The 18660-nt window shown below is 34.6% G+C and overlaps 1 protein-coding gene and 1 pseudogene across 2 annotated transcripts in view; one reads left to right on the forward strand and one right to left on the reverse strand.

The window, feature by feature from the left end:
- Positions 1 to 18660, forward strand: part of NF1 (neurofibromin 1) — a 211097-nt gene that overhangs the window by 38587 nt on the left and 153850 nt on the right. For both annotated transcript variants that reach the window (XM_090257326.1, XM_090257327.1), the window contains exons 4-11: positions 1433 to 1623; positions 6933 to 7039; positions 13322 to 13389; positions 13640 to 13715; positions 14410 to 14567; positions 17486 to 17659; positions 18134 to 18256; positions 18541 to 18615. In XM_090257326.1, coding sequence (XP_090113452.1) covers positions 1433 to 1623; positions 6933 to 7039; positions 13322 to 13389; positions 13640 to 13715; positions 14410 to 14567; positions 17486 to 17659; positions 18134 to 18256; positions 18541 to 18615 — 972 coding nt within the window. The remainder of the gene's footprint in view (positions 1 to 1432; positions 1624 to 6932; positions 7040 to 13321; positions 13390 to 13639; positions 13716 to 14409; positions 14568 to 17485; positions 17660 to 18133; positions 18257 to 18540; positions 18616 to 18660) is intronic.
- Positions 12236 to 13108, reverse strand: LOC149997997 (cyclin-dependent kinase inhibitor 3 pseudogene; annotated as a pseudogene).

Below are 18660 nucleotides of genomic sequence, written 5' to 3' on the forward strand. Positions count from 1 at the left end.
GGCATTATTAAATTTGTCATTGATATATGTCCCTGGCCAGTGTGGCTCGGTTGGAGTGTCAACCGAAGGGTTGCTGGTTCGATCCCTGGTCTGGGCACGTATAGGAGACAGCCAATCAGTGCTTCTCTCTCGCATTAATGTTTCTTTCTCTCCCTTCCTCTCTCTTTAAAAAGCAGTGAAAAAAAATGCTTAAAAAATAATTTTAAAAAATTTAAAAGATTTAAAAAATTGTTATTGCTGTATGGATACTAAGGCTGTTAGGTGAAATATTGATCTGGAACGGTATATCTGCAGGATAGTTTATCATCCATTGGTTGTTTTGTTAATTGTAAAGTAGAGATTTATTTTACAAAGTAGAGACCTTGTTATTAACACTGCAGTTATCAAACTTGGTGTCATTTATAATGGGGTCACCTGGCATTAGGTGTTCCCAACGTAATATGAAGTGTACTAAAGTTTTTAAACTGGATGTAATCAGACCTAGGTTTAAGTTCCACTTTACAGAAAACATAGCAAGTAAAATAACACGTTAGGTTACGCCACTAAAAATAATCAAATCAACAATATGAAACGTTTTGTAAGGCAACTGGACCATTAAAAAAAAAAGTCAGTGTTATAAAAATAAAGGTAATGTATATGGGGGGATTGTTTCAGAAGATGAAGATAATGTATACGGGAGGGGTTATATTAGAATAAAAAGACTAGAGGAACATAACAGTCATGCTGCAATCTGTGAACCTTTTTTGAAGCTATGAAAGACATTTTGGGGGCATTTGGGGAAATGTGAGTATAAATTAGGTATTAGTTAATACAAGGGAATTGTTTCTTTTTCCTTGGCATGGTGATTGATTGAAGTTATATTGGAGAATGTCCTTATATTTAAGAGATGCTGAATTATGTAGGCCTGAAATATTATAACTTACTTTGAAATGATCCAACCAAAACAAAATTATTGGTAGTAAGTAATATTTATCTTTTTTGGTCAATCTGCTCAAAGGCAGGTGTGATTGCCCATCCAGGAAATTATTTGGATGTTGAGACAGATGATACATTGCACTCAGTAAAGAATATGAGTAGCGTTTATTTAGAACACACAACAAATTGGGGATTCTCTGGAGGGGGAGGGCTTATGTAGGGACTTGATCAACAGGGGACAGGCAGGAGTGGGTATGGGGGGATGAAGGAAGATGGATGGGGGGGCTGGACTTTTATTGTGATTGAGGCAAAAGATCGAACCAGCCTCTTTATTAGACAACCGTAGATATAGCAAACATGATGAAATATTAACAATTACTGAATCTAAGCAGTGAGTGTATGTATGGATGTTCATTATTTTATTTCAACTCATGTATATTTGAAAGTTTTCATAATAGAGAATATTTACATGTAAACTTAAGAAAGTTTTAGAATTATGTGATTATTTCTATTTTAGCAACCAAAGGACACAATGAGATTAGATGAAACAATGCTCGTCAAACAGTTGCTGCCAGAAATCTGCCATTTTCTTCACACCTGTCGTGAAGGAAACCAACATGCAGCTGAACTTCGGAATTCTGCCTCTGGGGTTTTATTTTCTCTCAGCTGCAACAACTTCAATGCAGTCTTCAGTCGCATTTCTACCAGGTTAGTATCTAGATCTACATAGGACTGTTGTAAGTAGTATAAATTGTAGAAGTGTTTCTTTATTCCACATAAAAATTAAAAGTTGACAGAAATGAGTTTGACCTGGGCTTTTGTAGAAATTTTATGCAATGTTTTCTTTGAAATTTTTATTGTGATAGTGGTGTGTAAATTAAATGAGTACTATTATAACTCAAAAGTCTAAATTTTAGGAACTATCACCCATACCAGGCTTTTTCTTTTTCTTTTTTAAATTAAAACACTGAATTTTTGACTTTTTAACATATTGTTCCTTTAGAAGAGATTAGCCAGTCAGATAGAATAATTGGTAAGAGTAGTGAGAATTCTAATGATCTCACAGCTCTGCTTATCACAAGATCCTAAATTAAAAAAAATTCCCCAAAACAAATAATCCCAGACAGAGGGAAGCAGAAGGAAGTGAATAATTGCCAAGTAGAAATCTCCAGAAAGTGGACTGTGTTTTAAGTATACAAACTGTAAAAACTCCCATCTGTTGAGCATTTACAGTGTGCGCTGTGTTGTTTTATCCTCGTATCTTTGAAATGTATGTGATACTGGCCCCGTTGTACAGGTAAGCAAACTAATACCCAAAGAAGTTATCAAGGTGATTTGCCAAAATGGAAGACCCAAAATTTCTAAGACAGACTGGCTTCAGAGTCTGTTAGTTTTATTATACCAGGTTGGCTGCTTCCTTATACTTCTGTTTTAGCCACCCCCTTTTTAAAAAAGTTTTATTTATAGAGAGAGGAAGGGAAGGAGAAAGAGAAGGAGAGAAACATTAATGTGTGGTTGCTTCTCATGAGCCCCCAACTGGGGACCTGGCCCACAACCCAGGCATGTGCCCTGACTGGGAATCAAACTGGCAACCCTTTGGCCCGCAGGCCGGTGCTCAGTCCACTGAGTCACTCCAGCCAGGGCTTATCCACCTTTTGATGACATGTCTTTTATAATATACAGTATACTGCTGTGCTTTAAAATAATGTGATCAATATAATTTAAGCTTTTATTGATTAAAAATCATCATGTGATCATCATTTGTGATAATATACAGATGGAGAAATTGATACAGATGGTGCTAAATGAAATAGAATTGTAACTGACAATAGCCGGTAACTCTGAAATTTGTGTTCATGCATATGGTTTGCTTTTCTCATGCAAGTAGAGACAAATGGGTTCTTTATTATGACCCTGTAGGAAGTATAAAATGAATCAGTGAATCAAAGAATCCCGAATAGAGAAAGCAGTTCTCTTTGCTTATTGGTACCTGCATCTTTTGACTTCTCTATGTGGTGTGAACAGTGGACATCTATTAGTCAGATTTGTTTATTCTGTTGTTTTCTAATAGGTATGAATGAAAACATACATCATAATTTGAGAATTTGTGCTGTGGCATTTCGAGGGCATTGGCTAACTTCAAAAGCCTGCAGTCTTTTAAATAAATGGCATTTCTATAATCATGATACTAGGCATTAATATTTAACCGCTCATCAGATTTCCTGGTGCAAAAAAAAAATTAAATTTTTTTAACGGTACAATATAATCGACAATGTTTGGTAATTTTTGTACAATAGACAATGTCTTCATGTAATCTTCGGGTGATAACATTTCATATTCTGAGAAATAATACACAGGTTGAAGCAGCAAGGCAACCAACACCTAGGGAACTGGAGGTGCAAAAATTATAAAAAATAAAACAAAAACCCTTCTTAGTTTAGGTGAATACTAGACCAGCCTTTCTACTTGAGGTAATCTTACACTGAAGGTACAAATATGATGAAAAGAATACAGTGTTTTTTAGTCTCTCCAAGCATGAGTTGTTTATAAAACACAGTAAAAATGTAGATTTTTAAAAAACTGATATAAATAACAACAAAAATATAGATATTTTACACTGAGGTAAAAATTCACTTAAGTCTAAATAGAAGAGGTTAAAGTTTTCTTCCTTTTTTCATTAACAACCACAGACAGCCTTTTCAACAGCGGTATTGCTGATCCACTGAATTGTGTTTTCTAATGCGGCATACTCATTATTTCAATTAATATAAAAAATGTAAGCAGTAGAATGGGATTACTAATTTTCCTATCTGCAGAGAGAGGTATGGTGAAAATGTACAAATACTACATGATCTTATTCATAATATTAACTCAAATTGTGACCATCTTAGTATAAAACTGACATTGATCGTCACAGTAAACCTTCAGTTGCTAAAAATGAAATCCAACCTATTTCTTCCCTCTCAAATTCTTTCACTTGCTTTAGCCTACAGATGTGTAGCTAACATAAAAATTACTCTAAGCACTTACACTAAAGCTCTTCCTATCATTAGAGTAAGAAAAGCTCAGCAGTTCATCACCCTGGGAATGAGAAGGTCCTCAATACTGATTAATATGCTAAAAATTTCACAGTTGATACACAGAGCCTAGAAATGCAGACTATGACTCCTTAAGAAACACAGCTTAATAAATTTGAAGAGCTGGTTCTTGTGGTTGTTTGTGAAAATGGAAAAAAAGTTTAACTACTGTTATAATCAGTTATTTCTACAAGGAAGGGGTATTTTGTGATGTTTAAAGGTCATTTCTGAAGCAGAGAAATTAAATAAAGAGTAGTTTGAGGAAAAGAATGAAGTAGAAAACCTATCACTAAAACATCTAGAAAGACTAGGTAAACTGAACAGCAACAGAAAGATATTTAAAATATATAGTAATAAAGTGAAACGAACACCACCACCAACCCATCCACCTAGGTCCAGAAATGAAAAGGAAGCTGAAAACCAGAGATGGTTTTGAAGGCATGACCTGGTCTTGCAACAAAGGAAGGGTAAGAATGGTTAGGTTTTCTTCCCTCCTTAACCCAGTCCCACATGGGACTGGATACAAAGCCTTGTACCCTAATAATGCAGGCATTAGAACTGGGGGCCTTGTACAAAACATGACTAGAAAGAGCAAGCACTCCCTGAAAAAGAACAAGGAATGAAGGGAGGGAGGGGGAGAGAGAGGAAAAAGGGAGGAAGGAAAAGAGAAAGGCCCTGGCCAGTGTGGCTCACTGGGTTGGAGCACTGTCCATAACTGAAGGATTGTGGGTTTGATTTCCAGTCAGGGCACATGCCTGGGTTGTGGGTGGAGTCGCCCCCGTCCAGGTGAGTATGGGAGGTATGTCTCTCTCTTTCTCTCTCCCTCTCCTTTCCTCTGTCTCTCAAAAGCAATGAAAAAAAAAAAAAAAAAAAAAAAAGTCCTCCAGTGAGGATAAAAAAAAAAAAATTAAAAAAATAAAAGAAGAAAGGTATGGAAGGAGAGAGGAGAGTGGAGGAGGGAGGGAGGAGAAAAAGAACTACCAGCACTAGAAGTTTGTCTGCTCTGCCTAACTTAGGGTAGAAGAAGAAGTTGCCTAGGGCCATTATGTTATATTTAGTATAAATGTGGACCTCATACAATCTGGGGCTCCCAGATTGACAACAAAAAAATATGTTCAGAGCAGGGCACCTGGCAAAAGCAAATGCAAAACCGTCACTAGGACACTACCACAGTCCCAGGCTAAAAGAGATTCCCATAGAAAATACAGACTGCCCTAGAGATGAATCTGCAATCAAAGTTTACAAAAAAGAGAGGTAACAATTCACTATGAATAAGAGCTGACATATACAAATATATGAAATCATTTAACAATCCTAAAAGGAATATAAAATAAGTATGTTTTAAATGATAAGAGACATAAGAAGAAGTTTAAAACTATTAAAAAGAATAAGAAACCATAAAAAGCCCAGCAGATTTGTAAAACAAAAAAATCAAAAAGAACTTTTAAAGTCATTGGGCCCTTTGCCTCCCATTAAAAAGCAATTCGATTGAGTGCAATTGCTAATGCTGTGGAGAAAACATCTAATCCTCTACAGAAGAGAGCACTGTAAGCCACAGCACACGGTGTATGTACTTCAGCAAGATAATTAAGTTATCTGAAGGCCTGGCCTGCTGGCTCAGTTTGTTGGAGCATTGTCCCAATATACCAAGGTTGTAGGTTTGATCCCTGGTTGGGGCACGTACCAGAGGCCACCGGCGAGTACAGCTAAATGGAACAACAACAAAATAAATCTCAGTCTTTCTCTCTCTCTAAAAATTAATAGAAAAAATTGAAAGTTATCTTAAGATTGGCAGCCCATATTCCCTTCAAGAAAAGCAAAGGACAGGAATATCAAAAGCTAATGTTAATCTTGAAAGAGAAACATCTGTACACAGGTTAGAATGGTCAGACACAACAAAATTTCATGATGTTGGTTATCTTATTAAATATGAGATATAAAATCAATCTTTAGAAAGATCTGCCATTCTAGATACTTTCATATTTTAAGTCACCTAATGCTATGGCAGCAGTGTTATAAGATATCTCCATCTGTATTAAACCATCATAATGGTATTTTAGGTGAGTGGTCGTCAGCTTCTATTTCTGGCACAAACTAAAGGAAATAGCAAATGCAGTTGTCTGAAACGTGTATTTCATAGGTCCCATATCTGAGCAGTCTGTTCCCGGAAGCTCATGAAACTGGCTTATTCTGCAGACACTTAACTTCTGTTCTGGGAACAGTGAATTAGATTCAGGAAATACACAGAAATTGTCTATATTTACATGTGTGAATACTGCAAAATTCTGAAAAATGAAGCCTTTGGTGTCTAGGAAATTTCGAGAGTTTTCAAAGATGGCACAGAGCAAACGGCACAAAATTTCACCTTGCTTCACAGAACATCCTGCAATTTTAAATATCAATTGTTTATTTCTGAAAATTTCCACTTAATATTTTTGGACTGTGGTTGACCTTGGGTTTCACTGCTGATAAGGGGGGACTACTGTACTGTTCATGTTTCTTAAGTCTAGTTTATGTGAATAGATGTTAATACAATTTATTTTACTTATAACTGAAGTTTGAATTTTAAAACTTTATTATAGAGCAAAGTTAAAAATACACATAGTGGAGAAGAGTATTTTAAATACCCATGTATCTCTCACTGCTTCAGCAGTTATTAGTGTGTTATGATTAAAAATAAAATAAAATTGTGTGTATTTAAAGTATACAATGTGACGATTTAGCATACGTATACATAAATTTACTGGATTATCATGGTTTCTTTTATCATATCTCCTAAATTATCTTCCTTTAGATTTTCATAAGAAATATTTAGTCTCTTATTTTTATGTGTATTCTCTCTTATAAACTCATCATTGGGGTGAGAAAAATACACTGAATTCGGTATTTTTAACTATCCTAAGACAAATTGATAAATTATTTTTGGTTTTTACTTTTTAGGTTACAGGAATTGACTGTTTGTTCAGAAGACAATGTCGATGTTCATGATATAGAATTGTTACAGTATATCAATGTGGATTGTGCAAAATTGAAACGACTCCTGAAGGGTAAGTTTAAATGTATGGTATTTCTGAAATTAATCAAAATATTGGGTGAAAAACCAGTATTTTGAACATACTAGTTGTGTTGAGACTGAGCATCAGAGTGGATTTTAAAATGCAGGTGTCCCTGTGAAATGGACAATAATACATATGATTTAATGATTTTTTGAACCTTTGAAAGCCATACAATAACAGACATGAGAATCTTAAATCTTGGCAAGGGAGAGTTTTGTTTAACTATAATTTTTGCTTTTAATAAAGAGAATATAAGGGTGCCGTTATTTAATATTTTTAGAATTTCATCCTAAGGATAGCTATAGGTTTTAGAAGTTACTGTTTAGCTTTTGTAGTGCTAACCGCAGCTCATTTAGCGGGATAACAAAGCTCAGAAGATGAAGGAACCAGAAGATTGTGCTCTTACGATGAGAAGAGGAATTGAGTCAGGAATCTCATTTCTAATACTTCTGTTTTCAACTTTTCGGTGCCTAGTTTTGCTTCCTTGTAGAACATGTCAGTAGTAGTCCCTCATTGGGGGTATTATAATTCCTGACTTGTGATTTTAAGGCTTTGAGAAGTGATTTTTATGATTATGTTGATTGAAATAAACTGTCAGAAAGAATTGGGCGTTTGTGGTAAATGGGGGGTATTGATATAAATCAAATATCAATGAGCATTATTAATGTATTGAGTGAATATAAATACCTACATCCATTTCACAAAAAATTGTGTTTTAGTATTATGCAATATTGGATCCTGATGAAATCTTATGATTCATACTTCTTTTTATTTTACTTTGTATATTGATTAAGGAATTGTCAATAATGTTTTTAATGTCTAACCTAAAAGAAGATTTCATTGTATTAACATTGAAAACCTCAACAGTTCTGTAGTATAATTTTCAAAATACATTGTTTAGTTTTCTTAACATTTGCATTAAACTCAATAACTAGTTCATCAGAGATGTGAAAAGGCTATATCATTATAGATGAATATCATAAGGCTGCATTCCATCTGTATTATCCTTGTTCAGAATTTATGATTTTAGGTCATTACCATTATAAAATCAAGCGACAATTGAATCACTTTTCAGTAACTTTAATAAAGGAAAAAATGAATTATTTTAGCTATTACACCAACATGTGGATAACTGCTCAGCAATTGTTGTAGATTATAATGAACCACCACTCAGTTCATAGTTGAAATTTCAAGTTTGTAGTATCTTTCATTAAACATTGAGAAGTTAAGAAGTGAATAACAGAATTTAGAGATTTTCTCTATGTTTAAAATTTAAGAAATATAGGCGGGGTTTTATGATTTTTGTTAACTGTTGTGATATTTTGGAAATGAATCTAGTTCAGGTTGCCTATGAATAGGTATTTATTTAAAACCTCAGTTTTCTTAGAAATGTATAATACATAATAATTAATTGAGATAGTTCTCCAAGCCCAAGTAAGAGAAACTAAATGTGTGGTTAAATGGCTTTGTTTTTATTGTGTTGTTATTCCCATCAAATACAGCTCCCACATGAACGTAAATTTAGAGTATATGCTGCTAAATGTGTCAAGTATAAAGCCAATATTAAATAGGCCAGCAGAAGAGGCATTAGGTGACAGTGGTAAAAGGAATGGATATTTTCTGTAATATGAATAGTAAAAGAAATAATATGTTTTAAATTCTGTTCAGTGGCATTTGTTCAGAAACTGGAAGAAGTCATGCTAAGTGGTGGGCTTACAAGGGTTAATAAAATAGTGAATCTATCCCTATAGAGCTCATGACCCTCGTTTATGAGACAAAGATATAATTATGTAGTAATTTGCAAAACAGTGCGGCAAATTCAAATAAAGTGAGCGTAAAGCAAGAGAAGAAATATGTATTTGTGAATGAAAGATGTTAAGAGGAAAAGAGCAAGATATGGAGGTACAAGAGTAGGTCAGATTATATTAATAAAAATGCAGTAATGTTTGGTGTATTTTCAGTGTGTGCCACAGTCATGCTGTGTAATTTACATGCTTTTCCTCATCAGTTCTCACAGGAACCCTGTGAAGTATTAGAATCCCCTACGTAGATGACGAAATTGAGGCTTAAGTAACATTCCCAAGGTCATAGATTTAGCGAGTCACAGGGTAAAAATTCAAATCACATCTGTCCATTTTCTAGAGCCAAAGTACTTAACTCCTATAGTATTGTGCTTATGGCTTATGAGGCCATGGACAGTGATGAAAAAGCATTGAGGTGGGATTAGTATTTTATTTTAGATATACAATTTTGTTTGAAATTTACAGGATGGCTTGGTAGAAATTTACTTGAAATTCTGGGACTTGGTTGTGTAGTAATGAGAGTGAAAAACTGAGAATAGTGGAGGTCTGGATAGAATGGGGTAGTATGGCAACCAATTTGATATCATATTTAAGAAGTAGAATATATAGCATTTGAATAGAATACATCCCATTGCATTTGGTGATTAATTTAGATATATGAGGTAAAAGAGAAGGATCACCATGTATTGCAGAGAAAACTGGTTAAAGCAGGAAAAGAAAGGAAGAGAAGGAGTTGGCCAGGAAAATGATAACTTCAGCTTTGAGTTATTGAGTTTAAGGTATTAGTAGGATGTTCAGTCAGTAACCTGTAGAACTGGAGTAATAAAGGTATATACATTGGAATTGAGAATAAACTACTGTGTATAACACATTTAAGATGTCAGAAAGATAAAATTGATGACCGTGGCTAGTGTGACTCAGTTGGTAGGAACGTGGTCCTGTAACCAAAGGGTTGCAGGTTCGATTCCCATTCAGGGTACATACCTGCGTTGCATGTTCAGTTCCTGGTCTGGGTATGCGTACAGGAGGTAGCTGATTGATGCTTCTCTCTTGTGTCAGTGTTTCTCTCTCCCCCTCTCTCTAAAGGCAATGAAAAAAATGTCCTTGGGTGAGGATAAAAACTTTTTTTTTTAATAAAAAGGTAAAGTTGGTGAATGTAGGAAAGCCAAAAGGCTCAAGAGCACTGTGGAGTGTAATGCCATTATTTGAAAATCGAATGAGAGCAAGAGCAAAGAATATTGGAGGGATATGTTTTAAAACTGACTTGGAGAGCAAGTTATCCATTTGCAGGTCCAGAAAAAAAATTGACATTTACTGACCTTAAATAATTAGTATTGTGGGAAGGATTTGGATATAAAAGTATTTGTTAGTGTTATTTATAATAGTGAAATGTTGGAAATATTTTAATGTACAACAATTGGAAAATGTTTAACTAGTGACTTAATACAGTGACTTAGATATTCGGAAAGACATCGAAGCCCACTGAAAAGACTATGGCTCTGAAGTCCTGTGTAATCAGACAGTACAGATGAGCAAGCTGAGGTTACACATCTAATATACCGATTTGCTAAAATAAATTAGATGTGATGTAGTAACGTTTCACTATAAAGAATGCATACCAGAACATTTATAAATGGTGAGTGAATCTTAAGAACACGGTTTACAGCCCTGGATGCTGTGGCTCAGTGGATTGAGCGTCAGCCTACGAGCCAAGTGTCGCTGGTTCGATTCCCAGTCCCGTCACATTACTAGGTTGCACATCAGGTCCCCAGTTGGGGGCACGAGTGAGGGGCAACCACACAGTGATGTTTCTCTGTCTCTTTCTCCTTTCCCCTCTCTCTAAAAATAAAATAAATAAACAAATTATTTAAAAAAAAACAACACGGTTTACTGTTATAGATGCTGGCTAAATAGAAGTGCATGTCGTGAAGCACTAGGGCTGGTATATGTGTTGCCACATACTTCTGTTACCTTGAGGTCGTCGTCGTCGGCAGCCGTCCGTCTCGAGAGACGATGGCGTAGCTTCTTAAGAGTCTATCTGCACCGCCGAGAATGGTTGTGCAGTCCGACTCGGGAGTGACACGGTATCTGTCTCCTCCCGTGTTGAATCGACATCTTGCGATGACGCTGGAGTGTCCTCTCCAGTGAAGCTGAAGCTACAGAGCTACCTTGAGGTAGATAACACATATATACCAAATTCGGATTCATTTTCAGTTGCTGCTGGTATCGTGTTCTAAGAAATGTATACAGTATGAAAAACTTCAAAATACTCATGAATGAAAAATATTTTTAATGAAAGAATAGATATTTTCATGCAGTTATGTACAAACTCACTGTGTAAACTTCAAGGCATGATTTTTGTTTCCTGTAAAACAGATCATTGTTCTATTAGAGGAATTTTTTACTTGTATTAGTATATTTCTTTTGTCTCCTCCTGCATTGCATTATATAGCTCTGTTCTTTATTTTTGTGTGCAAACGACATGCAAGTTTAAGTGAAAACCATCTTACATATAGAAAAAAGTCTGGATTTTAAAAACTGAGAACTAACAAAGTCCTTTCTAAATGACACCATCTGATTCAAGTTAAAAAAAATTACTTTACACTAGTAATATAAAAGACAAACACATTTTCATAAAGAATACAAAGAGAAATGTCTGCTGAGTATTTTAGTTCAGATGTTTCAGAATGCTGCTGTGTGTTTTATGAGCAATCCGAGGGGAAGATTTCATAGCAGAAGGTGTTAAGTGGCCTGTATTGACTTAAGTGGTGACCCAACTGGACTGGGAAACTGTGGGGTGCCTGTGGATTCAAGCTGCTTGTTAAAGAGGAACGCACACCGTTACTCAGAAGTCCCTCCTCATTTCCTCTCTCTCCGTGCCTCCCGTCTTCTGCAGGCTCGGTTTCTAGCATTTCTGTATCTTCTTTCCTACTAAAGAACTTGTCCAAGTAACTGGTGTAAGTGTTTTCCTTCTCAATTCAGAAAAGAACAGGTTTGATATAGCCTGTATGATCTCAGTAATGGTGAATATATTTGTCTTATATGTGCATAGGAAAATGGATAGAAGAAAATTTACCAAACTGTTAACTGTGATTGTCTTCGAAGGGTAGAATCATGGATGATGTTTTAATTTTCCCTTAGACTGTTGTGTATTTTTTTGAATTTTCTACAATGACCGTATGTTTCATATTTTTTAAAAGTAAGTTATTTTTAAAAAGAAAACGAAGGGAAAAAAACACAACCACCTTTGTAATTCAAGGCATATTTACTTTTTTTAATTAATAAAAGCTTTAGGACTATCTGCACATTTACATTCAAGTTGATAACAGTAGTAGTTTAATTTCAATACAGATTATGTCACAGAATTCTTAAATTTCAGACATGGTCATGTATACATACTGTTTGAAATACACCCCTCCCGCCCCCCCAGTACAGATCTTGATAGTGAATTTGTTGATAATAGGTGTGTAACTAGTTTGTCCTGGAAGTCATGAAGATAATTATATTGCTTTATGGTCTGTATTGCTCTAGGTGCTCTTAGGTCTGTGTCAGACAGATATAGTGGGAGACAAGCTGGTGGCTACAAGACACGATCTCCCAACTCCTCCATAACAGTGCATTAAGGGTTTCCGCTTATTTTTAAGGCAGATTGTAAGCTCTTCCATTATTTCAGCAGTTGGCTATGTCAGGAGTCCCTCCATTTGGCATTGGATGATGATGAGTGATATCCATACTGCTGGTAGAGGTCCATAAGGTTTGGGACACTCTTTATATATTTTAAAGATTTGATTTATTTATTTTTAGAGAAAGGGGATGGGAAGGAGAAAGAGACGGAGAGAAACATTAGTGTGAAAGAGAAACATCAGTTAAAGTTGCCTCTCGTATGCACCCCGACCAGGGACCGAACCCACAACCCAGTCATGTGCCCCAATTGGGAATTGAACCGGCGACCTCTCACTCTGTAGAACAACACCCAACCAAGCCACATCAGTGGGACTCTATATTTGGACAGTTCCCTTCTGGTGCAGAACACAATATGTCTTGTGTACTATAGCTCTTTAGTTCTTTACTTTTTTTTTGGATATTTTTTTCTAATATCTTTAAATTTATAACCTGGAAGAGTACATAAACCGAGAAACTGAGATTTCACTCATGACGGGGGTAGCCATGATATCTGAATTGGAGTTTATTCATATTTAATAGGTTCTTCCTCTGATAAGTCAAACTTACTTGTTTGCCTTGAACTTGGCGGCTTCATCGCTGGCTGCTCCATGTCGTGACCAGCGATGCTTGCTTTTTATTGAGTTTTGTTTTTAGTGGACAGAGCCAGTGTATTTTCAGGTTATATTAATTGTCTTTGGCTTTACATTGCTGGAACAAAAGGGTTTTTTTTTTTTTTTTTTAAGTTTTAGCTTGATTTGCATTTGTTCTAACTAATTAGAGTTAATTTTAAAACTTTTTTCCCCCCCAGAAACAGCACTTAAATTTAAAGCCCTAAAGAAGGTTGCACAGTTAGCAGTTATAAATAGCCTGGAAAAAGTAAGTCATAACCTCTTTGGTATTAAAATTTTATTCATTTTTAGCTATAAATATTGCTGTCTTTAGGATTTTGAATAAAGTTAATTCAAAATCCTAATAATTTTACATTAATTTTTAGGAAGATGCATTGTAATATTCTTTTGAAGGAAATTAGAAGTTTGTGATATAATTGAAGCTGTGTAACATTTTATTTACTATGTTAAGAAAATATCCCTGCTTTCATATAAAAAACATGTTTTATTATTTGTAGGCATTTTGGAACTGGGTAGAAAATTACCCAGATGAATTTACAAAGCTATACCAGATTCCGCAGACTGATATGGCTGGTAAGGATAAGATTGTTTTTTGTTGTTTTTTTTCTGTCTTTTAAACTCTTACTTATGAGGTAAAAACCTATCACTTTCCAAGTTATTTTTGGTTTATACGGTGCTTTTATGTCTTATCAATTGATGTCAAATAGGAAATTTTTTCTCTTATATTTCTAAATTATCCTCAATCCTTTTTCTTTTTCTTGAGCAAATAAAGACATTTGAAATGCAGCTCTAATCTTTAATTAGAGTTATGGATGCAATATTTGATGGCTCTTTATTGCCAAGAAGCAGTTTATTATGCTCTGAGGCTGTTCTGTGTATTTAGGGAGCTGTGTATAAAGTAGAATTCTTACCTAGAATTCTCCAGACACAACTGCAAGGCAGAGAATACAGATTACTGAAGCTGTCCAGTCCCTGTTCCTTGGGTACATCAGACTTTGCGTAAGACCCTTCACATTGAGGTTAAACACAAGTGTGGCCATTCTAAAATGTGGATTTTTCTAGGATGGATCAAGATAGCTCTTCTAATACACAGGCAATATAATGTTGCTTGTCTGCTTACCTGAATGAATTTGTTTTAAGTGAACTTCCAAGTTTATCATCTAAAAATATAGCCTTTGGATTTTTGGATAATGCCAGCTTTTAATTTAATGCCAGAGATTTTCTTCTCACCTAATAATGTTATTTAATATTTATATTTTTCACATAGAGTGTGCAGAAAAACTGTTTGACTTGGTGGATGGTTTTGCTGAAAGCACCAAACGTAAAGCAGCAGTTTGGCCACTACAAATCATTCTTCTTATCTTGTGTCCAGAAATAATCCAGGATATATCCAGGGATGTGGTTGATGAAAATAACATGAATAAGGTGAGGGGGGGGAAAATGATTTCCATATGTCCACATGTGAAGTGGTTTGTTTTACTCAAGGTGTGTATAGCTTCGGGCTTAGCGTTTATAAGCACGATATTTCAGGGGACCATTTCTAATTATAACCATTTTAGGTCTCTGTTTGCTGGCCTTAGCAGAGACACACCTGTATATAAATTTATTTGGAGGGGAAATAAATGATACCACTCATTAATTAAAGATTTGAAAACAATCCCTAGTTTCGTTCTTTTATCAGAGAAGACTAAATGATACTTCTGTCAGTGTTAAGTATAGTTTCTGTTGTAGTTACTGTGAGGTCCCTACTAGGACTTAACACACTCATGTATTTTTCACTTAGTGCTGATGACATTGTCTAGTAACTCATTTTAGGGATTTTAGAACAGTTTTTATAGCATTTTATAAGAAGGCAGGATACCACATATGCCATTTATAGTGAAATTGGCACTAGAGCAACAGGTAATTCTAAGAGGTACTCTGATTTTTAAAGAATAAGACCTAGGTAATAATCTTACTGTTTTATTTGAACTTCTGTATGCAGTTGGGTTTGGTAATACATTTCTTTTCTTTTGCCACTTTGGGAGAAATACTCTTAGCTGACTAAACATGGTATGGGCTCCTGCATAACTTGCTGTACATGATGTTCAGAATCAGCTGAGTGATTCAGTACTTTATAGAATTATTGAATAGAGAATTTATGCATTGATGGTTAAGTAAATGAAGTATGTAATCCTTGAGAGTCTGTGCTGCTGTGGCACTCCATTTAGGTCTATATCCCAACTTTTCCATTGTGAAGACACCATTTTTCATGTTACATTGTTTCAGACCCTTTCAAAATAGTAATTTTTTTGTTTATTGGGAAAACAGGTAAAGAGCTAATATACATATTCAGTAGTACTTAAATGAAATTTCATTTTAATAATTACAACTATATCTTTCCAAATGTTTATTGGTTATTTGTATATCTTCTGTGAATATCTTATGTTCCATTGAATTGTTTGTCTACTGTTGACTTGTATGGTGTGTGTACACTTTTTACTTGGCTTCGTTTTGTAAACTTTGTGTATTTTTGTTTTTGCTATTTAGATATTTAAAATGTGTATACAGTCAACTCAAGTCTTGTTTTTGTTTTTGTTTTTTTTTTTGTATTTTGGTCTTCTAGTTTTTTGGTCTGACTTTTCCCAAGAATTTATGTATCCATTTTATTGAGATACAATATACATGCCATAAAATTCACCCTTTTAAATTGTACAAGTCTGTGGTTTTTAGTATATTCACAAAGTTGTGCAATCATCACCATATCCAATTCCAGAAACCTCATACCCATTAGCAGTTACTCTTTATTCCTGTCTCCCCCCAGCCTCTGGCAGCCACGAATCTACTTTCTGTCTATGGATTTGCCTATTCTGGACATTTTATGTAAATGGAATCATATGCTATGTGACCTTTGTGTCCGAAACTTTCCAAGATTTTTGAAATAAATCTCCATATTTTTCTCTAATACTTTTCTAGATTATAAAATTTAGATTTTTAAAACTTTCTGGATTTTAAACAGTATTTTTTTATGTATTCTCTAGTCACATTTTCTGTGCGCTAACTAGTGTTAATTGTTGGTATGTATCCTTCCATTCATTTCTGCTTGTTTATACCAACATTCATATCAGAATATACATACATGTACAGGGTGGTGGTTGATTTTTTTCTGTTATTTTCTATCCTCTGTCATTTATCATTGCTCTTAATCTTTACTATTTTCTTTCTTCTGCTTACTTTGGGTTTTGTTTGCTCATTTTTGAGTTTTTTTAAGGCATACAGCTATTGATTTGAGAGATTTCTTTTTTTAATATGAGAGTTTGCAAGTATAAATTCTTAGCACTGCTTTGTTTTATAGTGTTGTGTTTTCACTTTGATGTATTTCAAGCTATTTTCTTCTTTTTTGTGATTTTTTTTTCTTTAACTAATGGTGTTTAATTTTTACTTTGTGAATTTTCTAGTTTTCCTTCTGCTGCTGGGATTTCTAGTTTCATTTCACTGTGATTAGAAAAGATATTTTATATGATATCAGTCTTTTAAAATTTATTAAAGACTTGTTTCGTTGCCTCACATATGGTCTATCCTGGATATTGTTCCTTGTGTGCTTGAGAAGAATGTATATATATATTCAGCTGTTTTTTTGGTGCATTTAGCTTTTGACATATTATATTTGGAGTACATATACGTGGATATGTGGGGTTTTCATTTAGGGGAAAAGCCAAAGGTGCGAAGAGGGTTTGAGATCACAAGAAGGTGTAACTTTTTGTGAGGAACAGAATTTGGAGCAATAGAACCACCTTAGGTATATTCTTAGAAGACTATATGTTGAATATAGCCTAGAGTTTTAGGTACGGATGAACAGTTTGACATAGACTGGAACTAGTATACTTTAATATTTATTTATTTTTGATATATAATTTTTAGAAATTAAAGGTACTGTAAAAAAGAATATGATCAGCTGAATTCAGGGTTGAGAATTCAACTACCTCATTTGAGAAGGACTGTTTTTTATGTTTCTTTAATAATTCAACAAAGAACATCAAGAACAGATTCTGTTTTTAGGGCTTTGAGAAATGTTTAAAAGACAACTACTTTAATTGAGAAATTAAAACTCGCAGATATCAATGATATATTATTTATTTTTTCTTGTGTTTTTATTGTAATTTTTCCATTGCCATTTATCCCCCCATACCCCCTTTCACCACCACGCACCCCCCTTTCCCCCAAAGTCACCACACTATTATCTGTGTCCTTGAGAATTTTTAAGAGTACAGTTTTAAGAGGCTGATAATTTGCTGCTATATTAGATAAATCTGAAATCTGAGAAACTTCATATATTACCCTTTTGCTATATTTGAATTCTGTAGAAGTTGTTTCTGGACAGTCTACGAAAAGCACTTGCTGGCCATGGAGGAAGCAGGCAGCTGACTGAAAGTGCTGCCATTGCCTGTGTCAAGCTGTGTAAAGCAAGTACCTACATCAATTGGGAGGATAACTCTGTCATTTTCCTACTAGTTCAGTCCATGGTGGTTGATCTTAAGGTAACATGCTTATTATTTCTTTACTGTGAACTTTTAAAAAATTAAATGAGAAGTAAACTTCAAGTATAAGTATTAAACTAAATCATTGTTGGAGATCATTGCTAATACTCAAGTTCAGAGTCTTCCTTGATAATGAGTTCATAGGACCTGCTTTTGTTGTTACTATGTTCCTCAGGCTAAATAAAGTGGTGTAGAGTATGAAGAAAATGCATATTAATGAATTTTCTTAAATTGACATAAATATTCAGGCTTGGTTTTACAATAATATATAAATTAGGACCTGGAAGGAATTATATATGGTATAGTAAGAAGTTTATCAGACTGATGAACTACAGTGTTAATGCTTTGTGCTTCTTTTGGCACCTGACTGTTACTGCCATCGGTGAGGATGATGTGTTGATATTATTAAGTGCTAGTAAAAGAAATCCTGCATGTCTGTTTAAAGGCTTTTGTTTTCCTTTGGGATTTTCATAGAACCTGCTTTTTAATCCAAGTAAACCATTCTCAAGAGGCAGTCAGCCTGCAGACGTGGATCTGATGATTGACTGCCTTGTTTCCTGCTTCCGTATCAGCCCCCACAACAACCAACACTTTAAGGTGAGAGCGCTGGTTTTTATCCGGTTATGTTGACTGATGCTATTGATCCTTTATAAATATGAAAAGACTAGAAAGATGAATAGGTTACACTTGTATTGGCATTGCTCAATATTATATATCAATGTTAACTATAAGACCTTAACATTTTATTCTATTTTTAAAAACTTTTTTGTTTTCCCTTTTGTTCTCATTTGTGTTTTTTTCTCACAGAAATAATCTCCTATTTTCTCACAGAAATATTTTTCTCACAGAAATAATCTCCTATCTTGTTCTTTCATCTGTAGATCTGTCTGGCTCAGAATTCCCCTTCTACATTTCACTATGTGCTGGTAAATTCACTCCATCGAATCATCACCAATGTAAGTCCAAAAGGTATTGCTAAATTACTTAAATTTTTTTCTTTT

The sequence above is a fragment of the Furipterus horrens genome, unplaced genomic scaffold (assembly GCF_987537825.1).
Source record: "Furipterus horrens unplaced genomic scaffold, mFurHor1.1.pri manual_scaffold_11, whole genome shotgun sequence".
Classification (NCBI taxonomy): domain Eukaryota; kingdom Metazoa; phylum Chordata; class Mammalia; order Chiroptera; family Furipteridae; genus Furipterus; species Furipterus horrens.